Source organism: Sciurus carolinensis, chromosome X (genome assembly GCF_902686445.1).
Source record: "Sciurus carolinensis chromosome X, mSciCar1.2, whole genome shotgun sequence".
NCBI lineage: Eukaryota > Metazoa > Chordata > Mammalia > Rodentia > Sciuridae > Sciurus > Sciurus carolinensis.
The window spans coordinates 38,819,023-38,836,863 of NC_062232.1; the positions used below are offsets into that span (position 1 = coordinate 38,819,023).

The window sequence follows — 17,841 nt, forward strand, 5'->3', positions numbered from 1 at the left end:
CAACAAATGGGGTAAGGATACGAACAGACGCTTCACAGAAGAAGATCTACAAGCAATCAACAGACATATGAAAAAATGTTCAATATCTTTAGTAATAAGAGAAATGTAAATTAAAACTACACTAAGATTCCATCTCACCCCAATTAGAATGGCGATTATCAAGAATACAAGCAACAATAGGTGTTGGAGAGGATGTGGGGGAAAAAGGTACACTCATACATTGCTGGTGGGGCTGCAAATTAGTGCAGCCACTCTGGAAAGCAGTGTGGAGATTCCTTAGAAAACTTGGAATGGAACCACCATTTGACCCAGCCATCCCACTCCTTGGCCTATACCCAAAGGACTTAAAATCAGCATACTACAGAGATACAGCCACATCAATGTTCATAGCTTCTCAATACACAATAGCCAGATTGTGGAACCAACCTAGAAGTCCTTTAATTGATGAATGGATAAAGAAACTGTGGTATATATATATACAATGGAATATTACTCAGCTATAAAGAATAATAAAATTATGGCATTTGCAGGCAAATGGATGAAATTGGAGAATATCATGCTAAGTGAGATAAGCCAATCTCAAAAATCCAAAGGATGAATGATCTCACTGATAAGCAGATGATGACACATAATGGGGGGGTGCGGGGGCAAGAATGGAGGAAGGAGGGACTGTATAGAGGGAAAAGAGAGGTGGGAGGGGTGGGGGGGAAGGAAAAAATAACAGAATGAATCAAACCTCATTACCCTATGTAAATGTATGATTACGCAAATGGTATGCTGTTACTCCATATACAAACAGAAACAACATGTATCCCATTTGTTTACAATAAAAATAAATTTAAAAATTTTTTTCAGGAAATAAACATGGACAGATTTTTTTTTTTTTTTTTTTTGTGGTGCTGGGGATTGAACCCAGGGCCTTGTGCTTGTGAGGCAAGCATTCTACCAACTGAGCTGTATCCCCAGCCCTGGACAGATTTTTAAAACCAGAGCTGCCCATAGAAAGTACTTAAAAACTGATGTAGTCATGTCAGAGTCAGAAGAGTCAATGTGAAGGAGTTTTTCAATGGTCAAGTTTGGTGACAATTTGGTCATCAAAAAGAATAACAGGAGTTGGAGGTGTAAGTCATTGGTAGAGCAGTTGAGTGTTTTCCTAGCAATGTAAGACCCTGGGTTCAATATCAACACCAAAAAATTGAAGATAATAATTTAACAGTAACAGAAATCTATGCATCCATGGTGATAAAAAAAGGAGGAGAGGGAATAAAGGAATAGTCATCTGTTTACAGAATGCTGTGAGCTAATGAATGTAGAAGAAATGATGTAGACTTTGGAAATCACCATTTTTCAACCTCAATGTAGTCATTATTTCACACAAAGATTGTCAGTGGATGCTAAAACTATGGGAGGGGAGTTGCTAAGAAATAGGATATTTATACATTCTGATTCAAAGGGGAAATCTTATAGCAAAGATTTGATGATCACCTTCTTAATGAATGATGAACAGTCTGACGTTGTGTTTCCCTGATGTAATGCAATGAAAAATAGACCACATCACCTGGGAAGTGTTCCTGCCAAAGACTTAAGAAGTTAAGAAAAGACTTAATTTCTAGTTTTTGGGAAGGAAAGGAAATAAGTGATACCATAAGGAAACAAATTAGCTGATCCAAAAGACATTCTGCAAGACAACTGGTTCTTTCTTCAGTGTCATGGAAAACAAACAGATGGAGAAACTCTTCTAGATTACAGAATCTAAACATAACAACTGAATGCAATGAGTGAACCTTGATTGAATCTTGGATTGGGGTGGGTGGGCTACAATGCTATAAAAGGAATTTTGGACAACTGAGGAAGTCTGAAGATGATATGGGATTATTATTAATTTATGTAGGTATGTCAGTCTTCCTTAGATGATGGTAATTGTGGTTATATAGGAGATTCAGGCTGTCATGATGTCAGTAAAACAAAAAGCATTTGGGTGTAAATAGTATAGAGCATGTAATAAAGCAAATGTGACCAAATTTTTATTTTTGGTGGGTTTGGGGAAAGGCAAATGGATGTTTATGTTCTTCTTTAAACTCTTATATAATGCATGAATTTTTTTAAAATTACAAGTTGATGAAAATTTTTAAGCTGCCTAATTGGTTCATGTGGAAGAGTGAGCATGCTGTCAGTGCAGATAGTCTAGCAGGAGTTTAATTAACTGTGTCCTTATGTTAGTAATTCTAAGGCAGAGTTCTCAATCTTGGCGTTGTTGACATTTTAGGCCTCCAATTTCTGTTATGGGTGGCTATCCTGTGCATTATAAGATGTTTAGCAGCATTTCTGGCCTCAAACCACTAGATGTTAGTAGTTCGAGTTGAAACATCCAGTGTGTTTGCAGACATCACCAAATGTCCTCTAGGGGGCAAAATTGCTCCCAGTTGAGAATCACTGTTCTAAGAGTGAACTTTTTCAAAAATTCACTTTTATCTTAGTTTGTACCTCAGAGTCTCTAAATTTTCCTCTTCATTTAAACTAGTCACTGTTATTTATTTTATTTAATAAAGCATTTTTTTGGTGCCAGGGATTGAACTGAGGTACGCTTAACCACTGAGATGTCCCCAGCCCTTTTTATTTTGAGACAGGGTCTCGCTAAGTTGCTGAGGCTGGCCTTGAACTTGGCATCCTCTTGCCTCAGCCTCCTGCGTTGCTGGGATTACAGACATGTGCCACCATGCCCAGCTTTTTAAATAAAGCTTTTTGACACTTGATAAGAGAATTCATTGTTCTTCATTTTGAGAATCTTCTGAATGCAAATAATCCTCAGATCTATCTAGGATGCTTTTAAAGATATAAATTTCCAACTTCCACCTCAAAAAAAAGATTCAAAAATCTCTGAGATATACCTTTAGAACCTGCATATTTAATAGTTCCTAGATGGTCCTGAAGACTAGTTAGATTTGGGTTCCTTTGTTTTGGAAGGTCATTCATTCATTTATTCAACAAACAGTAGATAAGGTCTGAGAAGTAGCAGAGGAATTGAATGATGTAGGACACTGAAGGCCACTGTAGAGCATTATATTTGTCACAACTAAGAAATTTACATATACAATGGAATATTACTCAACTATAAAGAATAATAAAATTATGGCATTTGCAGGCAAATGGATGAAATTGGAGAATATCATGCTAAGTGAGATAAGCCAATCTCAAAAATCCAAAAGACAAATGATCTCACTGATAAGCGGATGATGACACATAATGGGGGGTGGGAGGGGGGCAAGAATGGAGGAAGGAGGGACTGTATAGAGGGAAAAGAGGGGTGGGAGGGGTGGGGGGAAGGAAAAAATAACAGAATGAATCAAACCTCATTACCCTATGTGAGTGTATGATTACACAAATGGTATGCTGTTACTCCATGTACAAACAGAAACAACATGTATCCATTTGTTTATGATAAAAATAAATTTAAAAAAAATTTATATCAGTAAAATGCTGTTTAACTTCAACTATAGACTTTAATCAGATTTCACCAGTTTTTCCACTTATGTCATTTTTTAGTTTCAGATTTCAATTCAGGATCCCACATTGTTTTTAAATATGTATATATATATTTATGAAAATATTTATATATATATATATATATATATATACATATTTTAGGTGGACACAATATCTTTTTTTATTTTTATGTGGTGCTGAGGATCAAACCCAGGGCCTCACAATGTGCTAGGCAAGTGCTCTACCACTGAGCCACAACCACAGCCCCTCCCTCATTGTTTTTACTTGCTGTGTTTCATTAATCTCCTCCAATCTCTGATAGTTCCTCAGGCTGTCCTTTTTTTTTTTTATAACCTTGACTTTTTTTTAACAGTTCTGGTCAATTATTTTGAAGAATGTCCCTCAACATGGGTTTGATGTTTTGTCTACTTAAACCGGGGTTATGGGTTTTGGAGAGGAGGCAAAGTGCCCTTGTTTACATATAACATCATGGGGTACCTGGTATCAGTATGAAATGGTATCTGCCAGATTTCTTCTCTGAGAAGTTTGTTTCTCTTTCCATACTCTAGTCTTTGGACGTGAATCGCTAAGACTAGCCTAAACTCAAGGAGAGAATTAAGCCCCACTTCTGGAGGAAGCAGTATCCACATACGTTATTCGTAATTCTTCTATAAGAGATTTGTTTTTTCTCCCCCTTTCATTTATTCAACCATTTATTTCTATCATAATTGACTCATGGCTATGTATACTATTGTTTGGTTACAATTCAATACTATCAAGTTGTTCCAGTTTTACATAGGGAGCTTTTCTGGGTTGGCTTCTCTGTCCCTTTGACATATCCTCATCCTTGTGATTTTTTAACACTTCTTTACCTTCTGGCTGTAGAAGATATTCCAGGCTCATCCTGTATTTTCTTTGCCCCAGAAATAATTTCAACCATTTCTTTAAGGAACCCTGCTGACTTGTGTTTTAGAATGGTTGGAAACCAAGGTCTGGGTGTTAGATATAACCCATTACTCCTAGGGGTCCCACTGGTTCTAGGCCTTTTCAACAGACAGAGGTAGGAAATATGTTTGACTATTAACCCATATATACACAATATCTATAATTAGTTTTTTTTCTCTCTGTATATACATTCAAATATCTTTGACCTTCTTTGGACACCACAGGGTTCATTCTAGCCTCTCTTCCTTTGCTTTCTTGTGACTTACTCTGAAAGTGAATAATTTCGCTCCCATTATCTATAATTTAGTCATGTATTTGTTTGTCTCTAGCATACATATAATGTAGTTTTAGAGTTACTAACCCATAACCCTGTGAAAATCTTATTTACTAACTAGAGTGCATTTAGCCTTGTAGTAACTACTCAAAATACAGTTCAGTCTGCATGGGTTTTGACAGATGTATAGCATCCAACACCCGAGTACTATAGAAAGCAGTTACAACCTACAAATTTCCCTTGTGTGGCCCCTTTTATAGTCAGTCAACCACAGATCCCAGCAGCTGACTTGGTTTTTATCTCTAATTTGGTCTTTTCCACAATGTACCATAAATGGAACCATACACTATGTAGCCTTTGGGGTTTGGCTTCTTTCATTTATTAAAGTACATTTATGATTTAGCCATCTTGCTGGGAGACTCAATAACTTGTTTCTTTTTATTGATGAATAGTATTCCTTCTACGGATATACCACAGTTTGTTTTTCCCTTCACTTGCTGGAATACTGTGATTGTTTCTAGTTTTTGCAAATTACGAATAAAGGTACTATAAATTATATGTATAGATTTTGTAGTATGTGTAACTTTTCAAATTGCTTGGGTAAACACATAGCAGTGGGATTGTCAATGGGTATGGAGAGTATATGTTTAACTTTATAAGAAACTGCCAAACTGCTGGGTGTGATGACACATGCCTGTAGTCCCAGCAACTTGAGAGGCTGAGGTAGGAGGATTGCTTGACCCAGAATTCGAGGCCAGCCTGGACAATACAGCAAGACCACACGCGCGCGCACACACACACACACACACACACACACACACAGGGTAAAGAAGTGTTTTATATATGAAGAAAAAATGAAATCACAATACTCTTTTCCTAAGTGGCTGTACTATTTTGCATTTTTGCCAGCCATGAATGACAATTCCTGTTACTATGGATCCTTAACAGCATTTGGTATTGTCAGTTTTCTCTTTTTTTTCCTTTTTGTTGTTGGGGATTGAACCCAGGTCCTCATGTATGCTAGGCAAGTGCTCTGCCACTGAGCTATATATCCCATAGCCCTATTATCAGATTTGTAACAGGTGTGTCATGGTTATCTCCCATTCTTTTAATCAACTTTTTATCTTGGAATAATTTTAGATTCATGGGAAAATTGTCAAGATAGTACAAATAGCTCCCACTTACTTTTCAAGGAGTTTTCCTAGTTTTAGTATCTTACATAACCATGGTAATTTTCTAGGTATTTATGTCCTCTGTTAATAGAAACGGTTCTATTTCTTCTTTTTCTTTTCTTTTTTTTTTTCTTTTTTTGGACTGGGGATTTAACCCAGGGGCACTTTACCACTGAGCTACATCCCTAGTTCATTTTATTTTTTATTTTGAGACAGGGTCTACTAAGTTGCTGAGGCTGCCCTTGATCTTGCAATCCTTCTGCCTCATCCTTCTGAGTTGCTGGGATTATAGGCACTTACCACTGCATCCAACAGTGGGCTATTATCCAACTCTTATTTTTCTATATGTATGCTTTTATTTCTTTTTCCTGCATTATTATACTAACTAGGATTTCCACTATGGTATATACAGAATAATGAGAGAGGACATCCTTTCCTCCTTCCTTCTCCCAGGGTACAAGTGTCCAGTCTCACCATTAAGAATGATGCTATCTATAGTTTTTTCACACATACCTTTGTTATGTTTTGGGAGCTTTTGTCTATTCCTAGTTTGTTGAGTTTTTATCATACATGGATAATGAATTTTGTTGAATGCTTTTTCTGCATTTATCAACATGATCATATTTTTACTATTTATTTATTTAATCCATTAAATTACTTTTATTAATAACTGAATGTTGAACTAGCCTTGTATTCCTGAGATGAACCTCCTTCATGATGACATATTTTCCCTTTGATATTGCTAGATTCAGTTTGATAATATATGTGTAATTTTTGGTTTTGTTTTTGGTACTGGGAATTGAACCCAGGGCCTTGTACATGCTCAACACACACTATACCACTTGACAATACCCCCAGTCTGCTAATATTTTGTGGGGATATTTGCATACTTGTTCATGAGGGATGTTGGTCTGTAGTTTTCCTTTTTTATAATATCTTCCTCTGGTTTTTGCATTAGGATAATGCTAGCCTCATAAAATGAATTGGAAAGGAACCTCCTCTTTTATGATCTTGAAGCAACTGCAGAAAATTAGTATCATTTCTTCCTTAAATGTATAGTAGAATTCGCCAGTGAAATTATGTGGGCCTGGAGATTTCTTTTTTGGAAGACTTTTAGCTATAAATTTAATTAGTTTATTATATATAGAACTGTGGGCTATTATTCTTCTTTGAGTGAATTTTATAGTTCATGTCTTCAGGGAATTGTTGGACTTCATCTAAGTTATTGAATCCATGGGCATAGAGTTGTTTATAGTATTATTGCCTGTGGGATCGATCAGTAGTGATGTCCCTCTTTCATTCCTGCTGTTGCTAATTGGAGTCCCCTCCCCATCACTCTCACTCTCACTCTAATGCTCCCATCAGCCTAGATATTTATCTTTTGTTTGGTTGGTTATGTTTTTATTTTGCTAGCTTATTCATGTATAATTGCCAAATAAACCATAATCAAGTCAGTTAATATATCCATTGCCTCACATAGTTGCCATTTTGTTTGTATTAAGAACATTTAAGATCTACTCTCGGCAAATTGCAAATTTGCAATACAGTATTGTTAACTGTGGTCACCATACTATATATTAAATTGCTAGAACTTCTTTTGCAGTGCTGGGAATCAAACCCTTTGCCTTTTGCATGCTAGGCAAGCTGCTTATTCTACCACTGAGCTACATAACCATGCCCAATTTACTCATCTTATAATTGCAAGTTAGTATGCTTTGACTAAGATTTCATACCCCCCATCCCCTGGCAACCAACATTTTTTTCTACATTTCTGTCAGTTCAGTATTTTAGATTCCACATCTAAGTAAGATCATACAGTATTTGTCTTACTTTTTCTGATTTATTTCATTGGGCATAATGCCCTCCAGGTTCAAATGGCAGGATTTCCTTCTTTTTATGGCTGAATAATATTCTGTTGTATATGTATGCCACATTTTCTTTCTCCATTCATCTGTCAGTAGATACTTATATTGATTCCAAGTCTTTTCTATTATGAGTAATGCTACAGTGAACATGGGGGTACAAATATCTCTCCCAGATAATAATTTTATTTCCTTTGTCTTTATACTTTATATAGGATTACTGAATCATATGGTAGTCATATTTTTTAATATTTTGAGTAACCGATTTCCATAATGACTAGAAATTTACAGTCCCACCAACAGTGCACAAGGGTTCTCTTTGTTCCACATCCCCTTTGGTACCGTGATTGAGACCACAGGTGCTTTACCACTGAGCTTCATCCCCAGCCCTTTTTATTTTTTGAGACAGATTATCACAAAGTTTCTTAGGACCTCACTAAGTTGCTGAGAGGCTGGGCTTGAACTTGCAATCCTCCTGCCTCAGCCTCCCAAATCACTGGAATTGTAGGCATGTGCCACCACACCCAGCTTCTCTTCTCTTTTTGATAATAACATCCTAACATGTAAGAACTGATATCTTATTATGATTTCAATTTGCATTTCCCTGATGATTAGTGATGTTCACCATCTTTTCATATAAAGTTTATAATTTTGTTGATAATTTTGAAGAAATGTTTTTGTTTAATTTTTTAGTTGTAGATAGACACAATACCTTTATTTTATTTATTTTTATGTGGTGCTGAGGATCGAACCCAGTGCCTCATTGCATGTGAGGCAAGCACGCCACTACTGAGCCCTAGTCCCAGCCCCAGAAATGGTTTTTTGTTTCATTGATTTTTCTTTATTGTTTTTCTTTCCAATCTCATTGATTTCTGCTCCAGTATTTATTTATTTCCATCTTTTCACTAGCTTTAGATTTGATTTGCTCTTTCTTTTGTTTCTTTAGGTTTGAGTATAGGTTATTGATTTTAGATACACTATACTGTTGATACATTAACATCGAAATCACATCTAACAGCACTTATAACTTAGAAGCTTATCTAATGCATATTTTCTCATGAAGTACAGAAAAACTTTCCTCAGCTTAGGAACACTGGGCAGCACTTCAGCGCCATATTTGGGGGCCATTTTAAATAGGGAAATGATGGAAAACACAAAAATATGAAAAATATGGCACTACCCAGACGGCAAAACTGAACACTCGTTTAGAGTATAAGAGCTGAACCAAGAAGGCGGAGAGCATCTGCTTGTTCGGCTTCAGATGGGAACATTCACATCAGTTTTTTGCAGCTCTGCAAGTCCAAGAAAAACCATGAAAACACTGCAAGTTTTGATTTTTTGCAAGTATTGATTTGACAAATGAATTTTAGCAAGTAGGCAAATTCACAATAAAGGGATTTGCCAATGAGGATCGACTGTGTATGTATTTAATGTTAACATTTTTCCTTTAAGTACTATGACTGTATCTTGTAAATTTCAATATGTGTATTTTCATTTAATTCAGAGTTTGGCAAAATATGGCCCACTGCTTGCTTTAGTAAATGAAGTTTTATTGGAGCACTGCCATGCTCATTCTTTAATCTCTTATGTTTTGTGATACAACAGCAGAATTGATTAGTTATTGATTAGTGACAGACACTGTGTGGCATGCAAATCCTAAAATATTTCCTCTCTTGCCCTTTACAGAGAAAGTAGGTTGACCCTTGACTTAGTTAAAAATATTTTTAGTTCCTATAGAGACTTTTCTCTTGATCCATGGTTTGCTTAGAAATATGATATCCAAACATTTGGGGATTGTCCAGATATATTTGTTATTGATTTCTAGATTTTTTAATCTTATGGTTTAAGAATGCATATTTGTATGATTTCTGTTTTCTTTAGCAAGTTAGAGTTTGTTTTATGGCATGGAATATGGTCTGTCTTGGTGAATATTCCGTGTGCATGTGAGAAGAATGTGTACCTGCTGTTGCTTGATGGAATGTTCTATAAATTACCACTAGGTCAGCTTGATGATAGTGCTATTTAAGTCATCTGTATCCTTGCTGATTTTCTGCCACCTTGTTCCTAACATTGATGAGAGAGGAGTGTTGAGATCTCCAGCTATAATTGTGATGGGGGGGGAATGCATTGTCCACAAGTAGTTTTCTTTTTTTTTAATTTAGGATTATCCACATGTTAATCAAAACTGATGCAGTGGTACACCGTTGGTATTTCTTTGTTGGAATATTATTATGTTGCTTATTAGAAATTCATTATATTCTAGTTAAATAATATTAACCAAATTACATGCCCATGTAATTCTACCAAAATTGTATTTCTGTATTCTAAATTCTGTTCTCTCTATAGAGAACAGGAAATTTCAGTAATAAATGCCTAACTTTAAAAAAAATATATATTCAGTCCTTTCTTGTAGTGATTCTGAATAAAAGTATTCTCTATTCCAACTAAGTTCACATTTTTCCTCTCTGTGAAACTGGAAACCCTACATTTTATTATCAGCTTTTTCTTTTTATTTCAGCCCTTTTGGAAATTTCCATATGTACTATCTCTACTTAAAAGTAGAGTTCAGGGCTGGGGTTGTAGCTCAGCGGTAGAGTGCTTGCCTAGCACATGTGAGGCACTGGGTTTGATCCTTAGCACCACATAAAAATAAATAAATAAAATAAAGGTATTGTGTCCATCTACAACTAAAAAAAAATTTTTTAAAGTAGAGTTCAGTGATCCATGTGTGTCCTATCCCCTAGTTTCATCAACTTTTTTCCATACTTTAAAAAAACCTATAGTCTGCCTGGTGCAGTGGTACATGTCTATATCCCAGTAACTCGGAGACTTTGAAGCAGAAGGATCACAAGTTCAATGCCATCCTCAGCAACTTAGTGAGACCCTGTCTCAAAATTAAAAATAAAAGGGCTGGAGATGTGGCTCAGTGGTTAAGTGCCCCTGGGTTCAATCCACAGTACAAAAAATAAAATCTATAATCTCCTTTTTTTGCTAAAATATTTTGTAATCAAATTTTGATTTGTCCTGTCATTTCATCCCTAAACATTTCAGTCTATCTGAAAGAAAACAAAATTAAAAACAGATATTTTCTTAAGTATCTACAATGCATTATCACATCTAACAGTAAACAATAATTCCTTAAGATCATCTAATACCCCATCCATATGCAAATTGCCCCAGTTATCTAACAGAATTCTTTATGTAGTTTTACAGTTAATTTGATCCAGATCCAACATAGGCTCACTCATTGTAATTGGTTGTTTTGTATTTTATCTCTTAACCAAAAACAGATATTCTTCCTCCTCTTTTTGTTTCATGCCTTTATCTTGTGAAAGACATTTGGTCAATTGTCTTTTAGTTTTCTTGGAACCAATTTGTTCTTCTATATATTTTATAGGCTAGAAGTTAGATCAAAGCCTTATTTACATTCAGGTTTAATATTTTATTGGCAAGAATTCTTCATAGTCCGTACTCTTTCCTTTTGCTTTAAATGAGAAAGCAAATCATATTTGTGTACTTTCAGTCATGCTAAAATTGATCAGTGGGTTCAGGTGGTAATGACCTTTTCAGGGTAGCATCCATATAGGATGCTACAAACAATGATTTTTGTGTAAACCAATTTTTTTTTTTTTTGTGGTGCTGGGGATCGAACCCAGGGCCTTGTGCTTGCAAGGCAAGCACTCTACCGACTGAGTTATCTCCCCAGCCCCCAATTATTTTAATAGGAGCAAAATGATCATTTTCTGATTGTATCACTACCTCTGCATTTATTAATAGATATTAACAGAATTTCTCCTTGTATGCCAGAGGTGTTTAGCTAACTTGAAATATGCTTCATATTAGAAAAACAGAGTAAATAAAGGGGAAAATAAGCATCAATTTTGACAGTAATGAATTGGTACCCTGGCAGCCTCCAGTGGTATATGGTGAGTTTTGTTTCTTTTTCTAAATATAATTATGAACTCATGAATTTTTATATATCAGGGTTTTAATAAACTACAGGATTTATTCCTTCTTATTTTACCATGTCTCATCTTTGGCCAGTGGGAGCCCCTTAAGGCTGGTTTCTGTGTCCTTTTCATACAATTCCATTAGCCTTTTGATAGCTTCATGGCTTTTTGGCTCAACAAGATGTTCCAGATCAGGCTGCACCATATAACTCAGTGTTTGAGTGCTTGTTGTATGTGTGAGACCCTGGGTTTGATCCCCAGTATTAAAAAAAAAAAAGATTTTCCAGGTTGATCTTAATCCATTTCTTTTCCTAGACATGGAATTATCTATTTTTCTAAAATTATTTAGTTCTTGTTAGTAGGGAATGATATTTAGAAACACAGGTGCTATTTATTACTGGGTGGTCATTTCCTTTAATGTTGTCCAGTAGATAGCCAGGAACTAAGGGTGTTTTTCTAAGCAAAAGAGATCATGAGTTCATACTGACATTTCTAAATGAAAAAAGTATGATTATAAGCTTCTCTTTCATAAGGTTAGCACTTACCTGTGTTTTATTACAAAATATATAGGAAGCTATTCTCTATCAAGACCATTCTAACCCTGCCAATCATCTTTCATTTTTAATGAAAAATTTTAAACAAAAAAAAGAATAGTTTAACAAACCCCCATGCTTATCACCCAGCTTTAACAATTAGCAACTATGTTAGTCAGTTTTACATTATTGTAACAAAATACCTGAGATAATCAATGTAATAAAAAGGAAAGGTTTGGTTTTGGCTCACAGTTTTGAAGGTTTCAGCCCATGACCAGTTGGCCCTGCTGCTTTAGGCATGTTGTATATAGCACAGCACCCCATGGCAGGAGCATGTGGCAGAGGAATCCTGTTCACCTCATGGCTGGAATGAAAGGGAGAAAGACACCAGAGTCCCACAATCTCCCCAGTGACCTAAGACCTCCCACTAGACACTACCTCTTATATGCGTTTACACTACCTCCAAATAGCACCATGGTGTGAAGACCAAGCCTTTAACACAAGGGCCTTCAGGATACATTTAATATCCAAACTGTAGTACCAACTCACAGCTAATATAAGCTTCTTTAAATTTTTTCATTTTATACTACTTTTGTTCTGAAAATTTTGGTTCCTTATAATATTGCTTTAACTTATCCTATCATATGCATGTAACAGTTTCAGGATAACAGCAAATTTTACTACTAAAACTGAGATTACTGAAATTTTAAGATTTCCTTCTATCTTTTTATCCTTAGACCATATTCCACTGAGGGTGTACAGGCAAAATATTGCCTCGTAAGGTTGGTTGGAATAATTCTTTTCTCTGTGTGGTCATGTCACTAACTTAATATACAGTTAGATTCATTTGTTTCAGCTTGTTTTTACTTTTTGGAACTGCTTTTGCTTTTTAGCCCCATATTTAATTTTGTTTTTTGAGGTATTGATATGATATCCAATGCCAAAATTATACTCAGAAATGTATATTCAGAGCAGTATCACTTCTATCCCTGTCCTTTCTACCCGGTCCCCTCTTTCCTCCTCTGTTAGTCAGCTTTCCATAACTGAGTACTTACTCAAAGAAGGAAAGACTCACTTTGGCTCATGGTTTCAGAGGCTTCAGTCCATTCCCATCTGCCTCCAATGTTTCTGGGCCTGTGGTGAGGCAGCACATCATGGTGGGGAGCTCATGGTGGGACAGAGCTGCTCACCTCATGGTGGTCAGGAAACAGAGTGAGCTCACTTTTATAATAAGGTCCCATCTCCCCAAGCCCCTTAAGCTATGAATCCATAAGTGGATTAATCCATTCATGAAGTCAGAGCCTTCATGATCCAGTCACCCTCCAAAGGCCCCACCTCTGAACACTATTACATTGGGGACCAAGCCTTCAACAAATGGGCTTTTGGGGGATATTTAAGATACAAACTATAATACCCCTTAGGTAAACATTTTTCTTAAGTTTTCCTCCCATAATATTTATATTTTTACATGAGTCAAACTTTCTAAACAGATCCATGAGTTGAAGCAGGTTCTCTAAGAACCTTTTCCCTGTTAAGCCTCCCTTTAAAATTGTGCCTATTTTTAACTCATTTATCCCTTGCTCCATTTGATGCCCTCCTAAATGTTATCTCCACAGAGCCTTGCTGAGAGCAAGAAAATGTCCCCAGTTACCTTCTTTTCTTTATCCAGTACCTATCTTGATCTATACACTGTGATGCTGAAAAACTCATACTTTAATTTGTTCTGTGTCTAAGTGCATAGTTGACTGCTGTATATCCTGCCTTTTCTGTATATGTTGTCTGTATTAAATTGTAAGCATTCAGTTATTTTGGTGCCCAATGTAGTGTGATCTTTTCTTTCTCATTCTTGTGCTTTGTCCTGTGGCACATGGCTACACTCAACTTAGTATTTCATATTAATTCACCTTGGTATTTCATACTTAGTACTTCATTATTCTATGTTGGTTTGTATTTGTTTAATGAGCTTATGTCTTCTTTTAAGAAATGTGTAATTCCCTGGAGGTCAGGACTTCCCAGTCACTGTAGGAAATAAAAATCAAATCTGTTAGGAATACAGTGAAAGTTGAATAAGTATTAATTGAATTAAAGAGCATATTTTGCTCATGGAATTTATGGCTACACTTGCCAACAGTTTAACATCAGTAAGGCCAATTCTGCATTTCAATCCAAGCTTATCAAAGATTAAATCATGAACCTCTACTCCAAAATTTAATGTACAGGGATTTTTTTAAAGTGTTCAAATTAATGTAAGGGAAAAGAGACACAAATCCTTCATTCAAAGGATTTTTAAAAATGATCTTTGTTCTTAGAATGTAGCTTTGAAACACACTCAAGGAAAATACTTTCAGATGGGCATTGGTGCCTTGCCTCAGTTCCTATTTGGCTTAGCTCCATTGTTGATGGCCCAAAACTTGGCTGGTAAGTAGGAGAGTTGGAAGCAAGGCTGGCTGCCTGGCAAGACCTACTTCTTGGATTGCTTTTGATCTTATTTGCTATTTTATCAAGTATTCTTTGTACTGCTAAATCAGTGTAGATTCTGTGGCTTTTATAGAAGAATAAAAGCCAGACTATTTACAACACTTTAAAAATGTGACACTAGTCCTATAATAGCATCGAAGCTATTCATCATGAGATGATGTTAATTTGTTTCATGATTAGTGTAGGAAGAAGAAACTGAGATGATGTGCCCCATCTGTCTATTTCCCTCTTCCTTTTCTCTCGCCCCCAAGGAAGATGCTGGAGATTCTTCAGGGAAGAATACAAAGATTAATTTTAGAATATATTTGTGTTCATGCTAAGAAAACACTTCTTGGGTTTGCTTATAGGTCCTGTGATTGCTTTGGAATTTAATGGAGATGGTGCTGTAGAAGGATGTCAACGTATTGTAAACGAGATATTCAATGGGACCAAGGTACAAGACTTCATTACTACATTTCAATCTAAGCTTTAATTTCATCTTTTTTCCTTATAGTCAAGTAATACTTTTATACTTTGGTGTTCCTTGGAATAAAAAAAAAACCAGCACATCATAATTCTTAGAACCTATGATAAATGGGGACTAAGTTTTGTTTTTTTCTCCTTGCCAAACAATTTTTTAATTGCTTAAAATGGTCAGAAATTAAGAATCTGCTTATTAAAAACCTTCAATAGTACATAGTAAAGGTTTCTAAAGTAAAATGTCATCAAATGTCTCAAGTTCCTTGCATTTTAAAAATATTATATATTGAAAAGTATTTTATTTCTAAGATTATATTCTTTTTATTTTTTTTTTAATTTTTTAAAAAAAATTTAGTTGTAGATGGAGACACAATACCTTTATTTTATTTATTTGTTTTTACGTGGTGCTGAGGATCAGACCCAGTACCTCACACATGCTAGGCAAGTGCTCCACCACTTAACTATAACCCCAGCCCCTAAGATTTTATTCATTAGATGGACAATTCTGTTTCCCAAGTTTCATTCTTATTTGCTTCAGTAATTTATCACCAAAAACTGAACTTGAGGAATATCTAGAAATGATTACATGTGGGCATTTTCTAAGTATGGTATGCTGCTGAGGTTACTCTAAGAATTTGACACTTAAGGAATTTCATCAAAATAAAAGATCTGTAGAGTTGATGAAGGGGATTGAAAAGGAGGAGGAAGAACAGACAGCAAATGGGGAAAAACAGTGGAATGAATCTGACCTAAATTTCCTATGTGCATGCATGGATGAGACACAGTGGGGCCCGACATTGGGTGTATCCACAGGACACTAATTAAAACAAAAAAAAGTAAACTGTAAATGAATTGAAGATGGATGTCTGGAGTGGAGGGAGGGGAGTAGGGGGTTTTGGGGGGAGTGCTGGGGACTGAAATGGAGTGGGTTGTGTTCCATGCTTTTGTGATTATGTCAGGATGTATCCCAGTGTTGTATGCAACTAAAATGAATTTTTAAAAATTAAAAAGAAGTCACTGTAAACATTTGCATTTGAATGCTTAAAATGTTTTCAATAATAAATTTAATAAAAAGCTTAATATAACCTAAAAATAAATCACATAAAAGAGGATTAAATTAATAAATATGTAATTGGCTATTTTTAAAAATATTTTTAGTTGTAGATGGACACAATACCTTTATTTTATTTATTTATTTATATGTGGTGCTGAGGATCGAACCCAGTGCTTCGCACATGCTAGGCAAGTGCTCTACCACTGAGCTACAACACCAGCCCTAATTGGCTATTTTTTTGATAAATATTTGAGAGGAAATTTTTTGTTTTGTCCTCTGTCTTGAATTTGCAAAATCTAAAGCACCTTGTCTTCTGTCTCATTTTATTACCACAATAGTACTAAGGGAGAGGGGAAATACCAGATTGAATATAAAAGGAAACTGAGAGACAAAATGGTTATGACTGAGACATTTTAGAGCTGAAAGATTTAGAGAGACTCTCATCCAGCTTTCTCATTTTACAAGTGTGGAAACAGGCAAGAGAAATATATTACATTGTCAACACCACACAACTAGCTTATGATAAAGCTAAAATAGAACCCAGGACTCCTCTAATTCCTGGCCAATATTTGTAAAAGGTACTTTTGCAGGGTTCTATTGAGTAATGCTTTATTGATATTCAGAAAATAGTTCATTTAAAATTAGTAATGTATAATGGGTGCAGTGACACATGTCTGTAGTCCCAGCTACTTAGAAGGTTGAAGCAGGAGGGTTGCTTGCGCCCAGGAGTCTGAGGCCAGCCTGGGCAATGTAGTAAGACCCTGTCTCCAAAAAATGTGGTGTAGCTCAGTGGTAGAGTGCTTGCCTGGTATGCAGGAGACCCTGGGTCCAATCCCCAGTACCATGAAAAATAACGATAAAATTAGTAATATATCTTTAGCTGCTTTGGAAACATAATCTTGAATTTTGCTTCTCAGACTCTTGAGATATTCTTATTAGAAAATAGAAGAAACAAAGAGTACTTTTCTTTAAATAAATCTTATTCAGTAGCTTTCATAATATTATGCATTAAACAGTAAGATTCCAGGTATAATAAAATACAACTGAAGTATTATGAAAATGAAGACCTTAATTATATCATAAGGGTTTTTAAAAGAGCTTAATTTATATTACAGCTATTGAAAGTATATTGAATGGATTCTACAGAATATCTACAGATTAAATATTCTAAATGATCTACTTGAATTTCTGTTAAAATGTTTGTGACTTTGTTCTGTTGGTGATGTGGCCTTTGAGAGTCACAATATTTATTTTTGTTTATATTTAAAATAGATGTTTGTATCAGAAAGCAAGGAAAAAGCATCTGGAGATGTAGACAGCTTCTACAACTTTGCGGATATACAAATGGGAATATGAAATGCAATGTGGAACCAAGGACTTGGTATTAAGCCTTTTCCAACTTCTGTATATAGAGTTTGATAATAAGCTTTTGTGTATTAGCAGTGATTTTTTACTAATGCTGAAATTGTTAAAGGTTATTTTTAATAACATGTTGAATATAGCATCATTTACTTGAGGTTCAAAATAGTTCATTTAAATTAAGTAGTTTTAATCAGCTTAAAAACTATTTAACCTACTTCAATGAGCTTGTGGTTTTGTTCTGCAACTCTTATTAGAAAATATAAGTGGCT

At 35.4% G+C, this 17,841-nt stretch overlaps 1 protein-coding gene and 1 non-coding gene across 4 annotated transcripts in view; both read left to right on the forward strand.

Annotated features, from left to right (window-relative positions):
• The window catches only part of Rp2 (RP2 activator of ARL3 GTPase), a 57,964-nt gene that overhangs the window by 25,371 nt on the left and 14,752 nt on the right, over nt 1-17,841 (forward strand). For 2 of the 3 annotated variants that reach the window (XM_047536494.1, XM_047536493.1), the window contains exons 4-5: nt 15,045-15,130; nt 17,483-17,591. In XM_047536494.1, coding sequence (XP_047392450.1) covers nt 15,045-15,130; nt 17,483-17,566 — 170 coding nt within the window. In that variant the 3' untranslated portion in view covers nt 17,567-17,591. Of the gene's footprint in view, nt 1-12,956; nt 13,016-15,044; nt 15,131-17,482; nt 17,592-17,841 lie in introns of those variants that run through there. The other variant, XM_047536496.1, reaches the window with a different exon arrangement.
• Trnat-ggu (transfer RNA threonine (anticodon GGU)) lies at nt 16,986-17,057 on the forward strand. Its single transcript has one exon. It is a non-coding gene; the product is annotated as a tRNA-Thr (tRNA).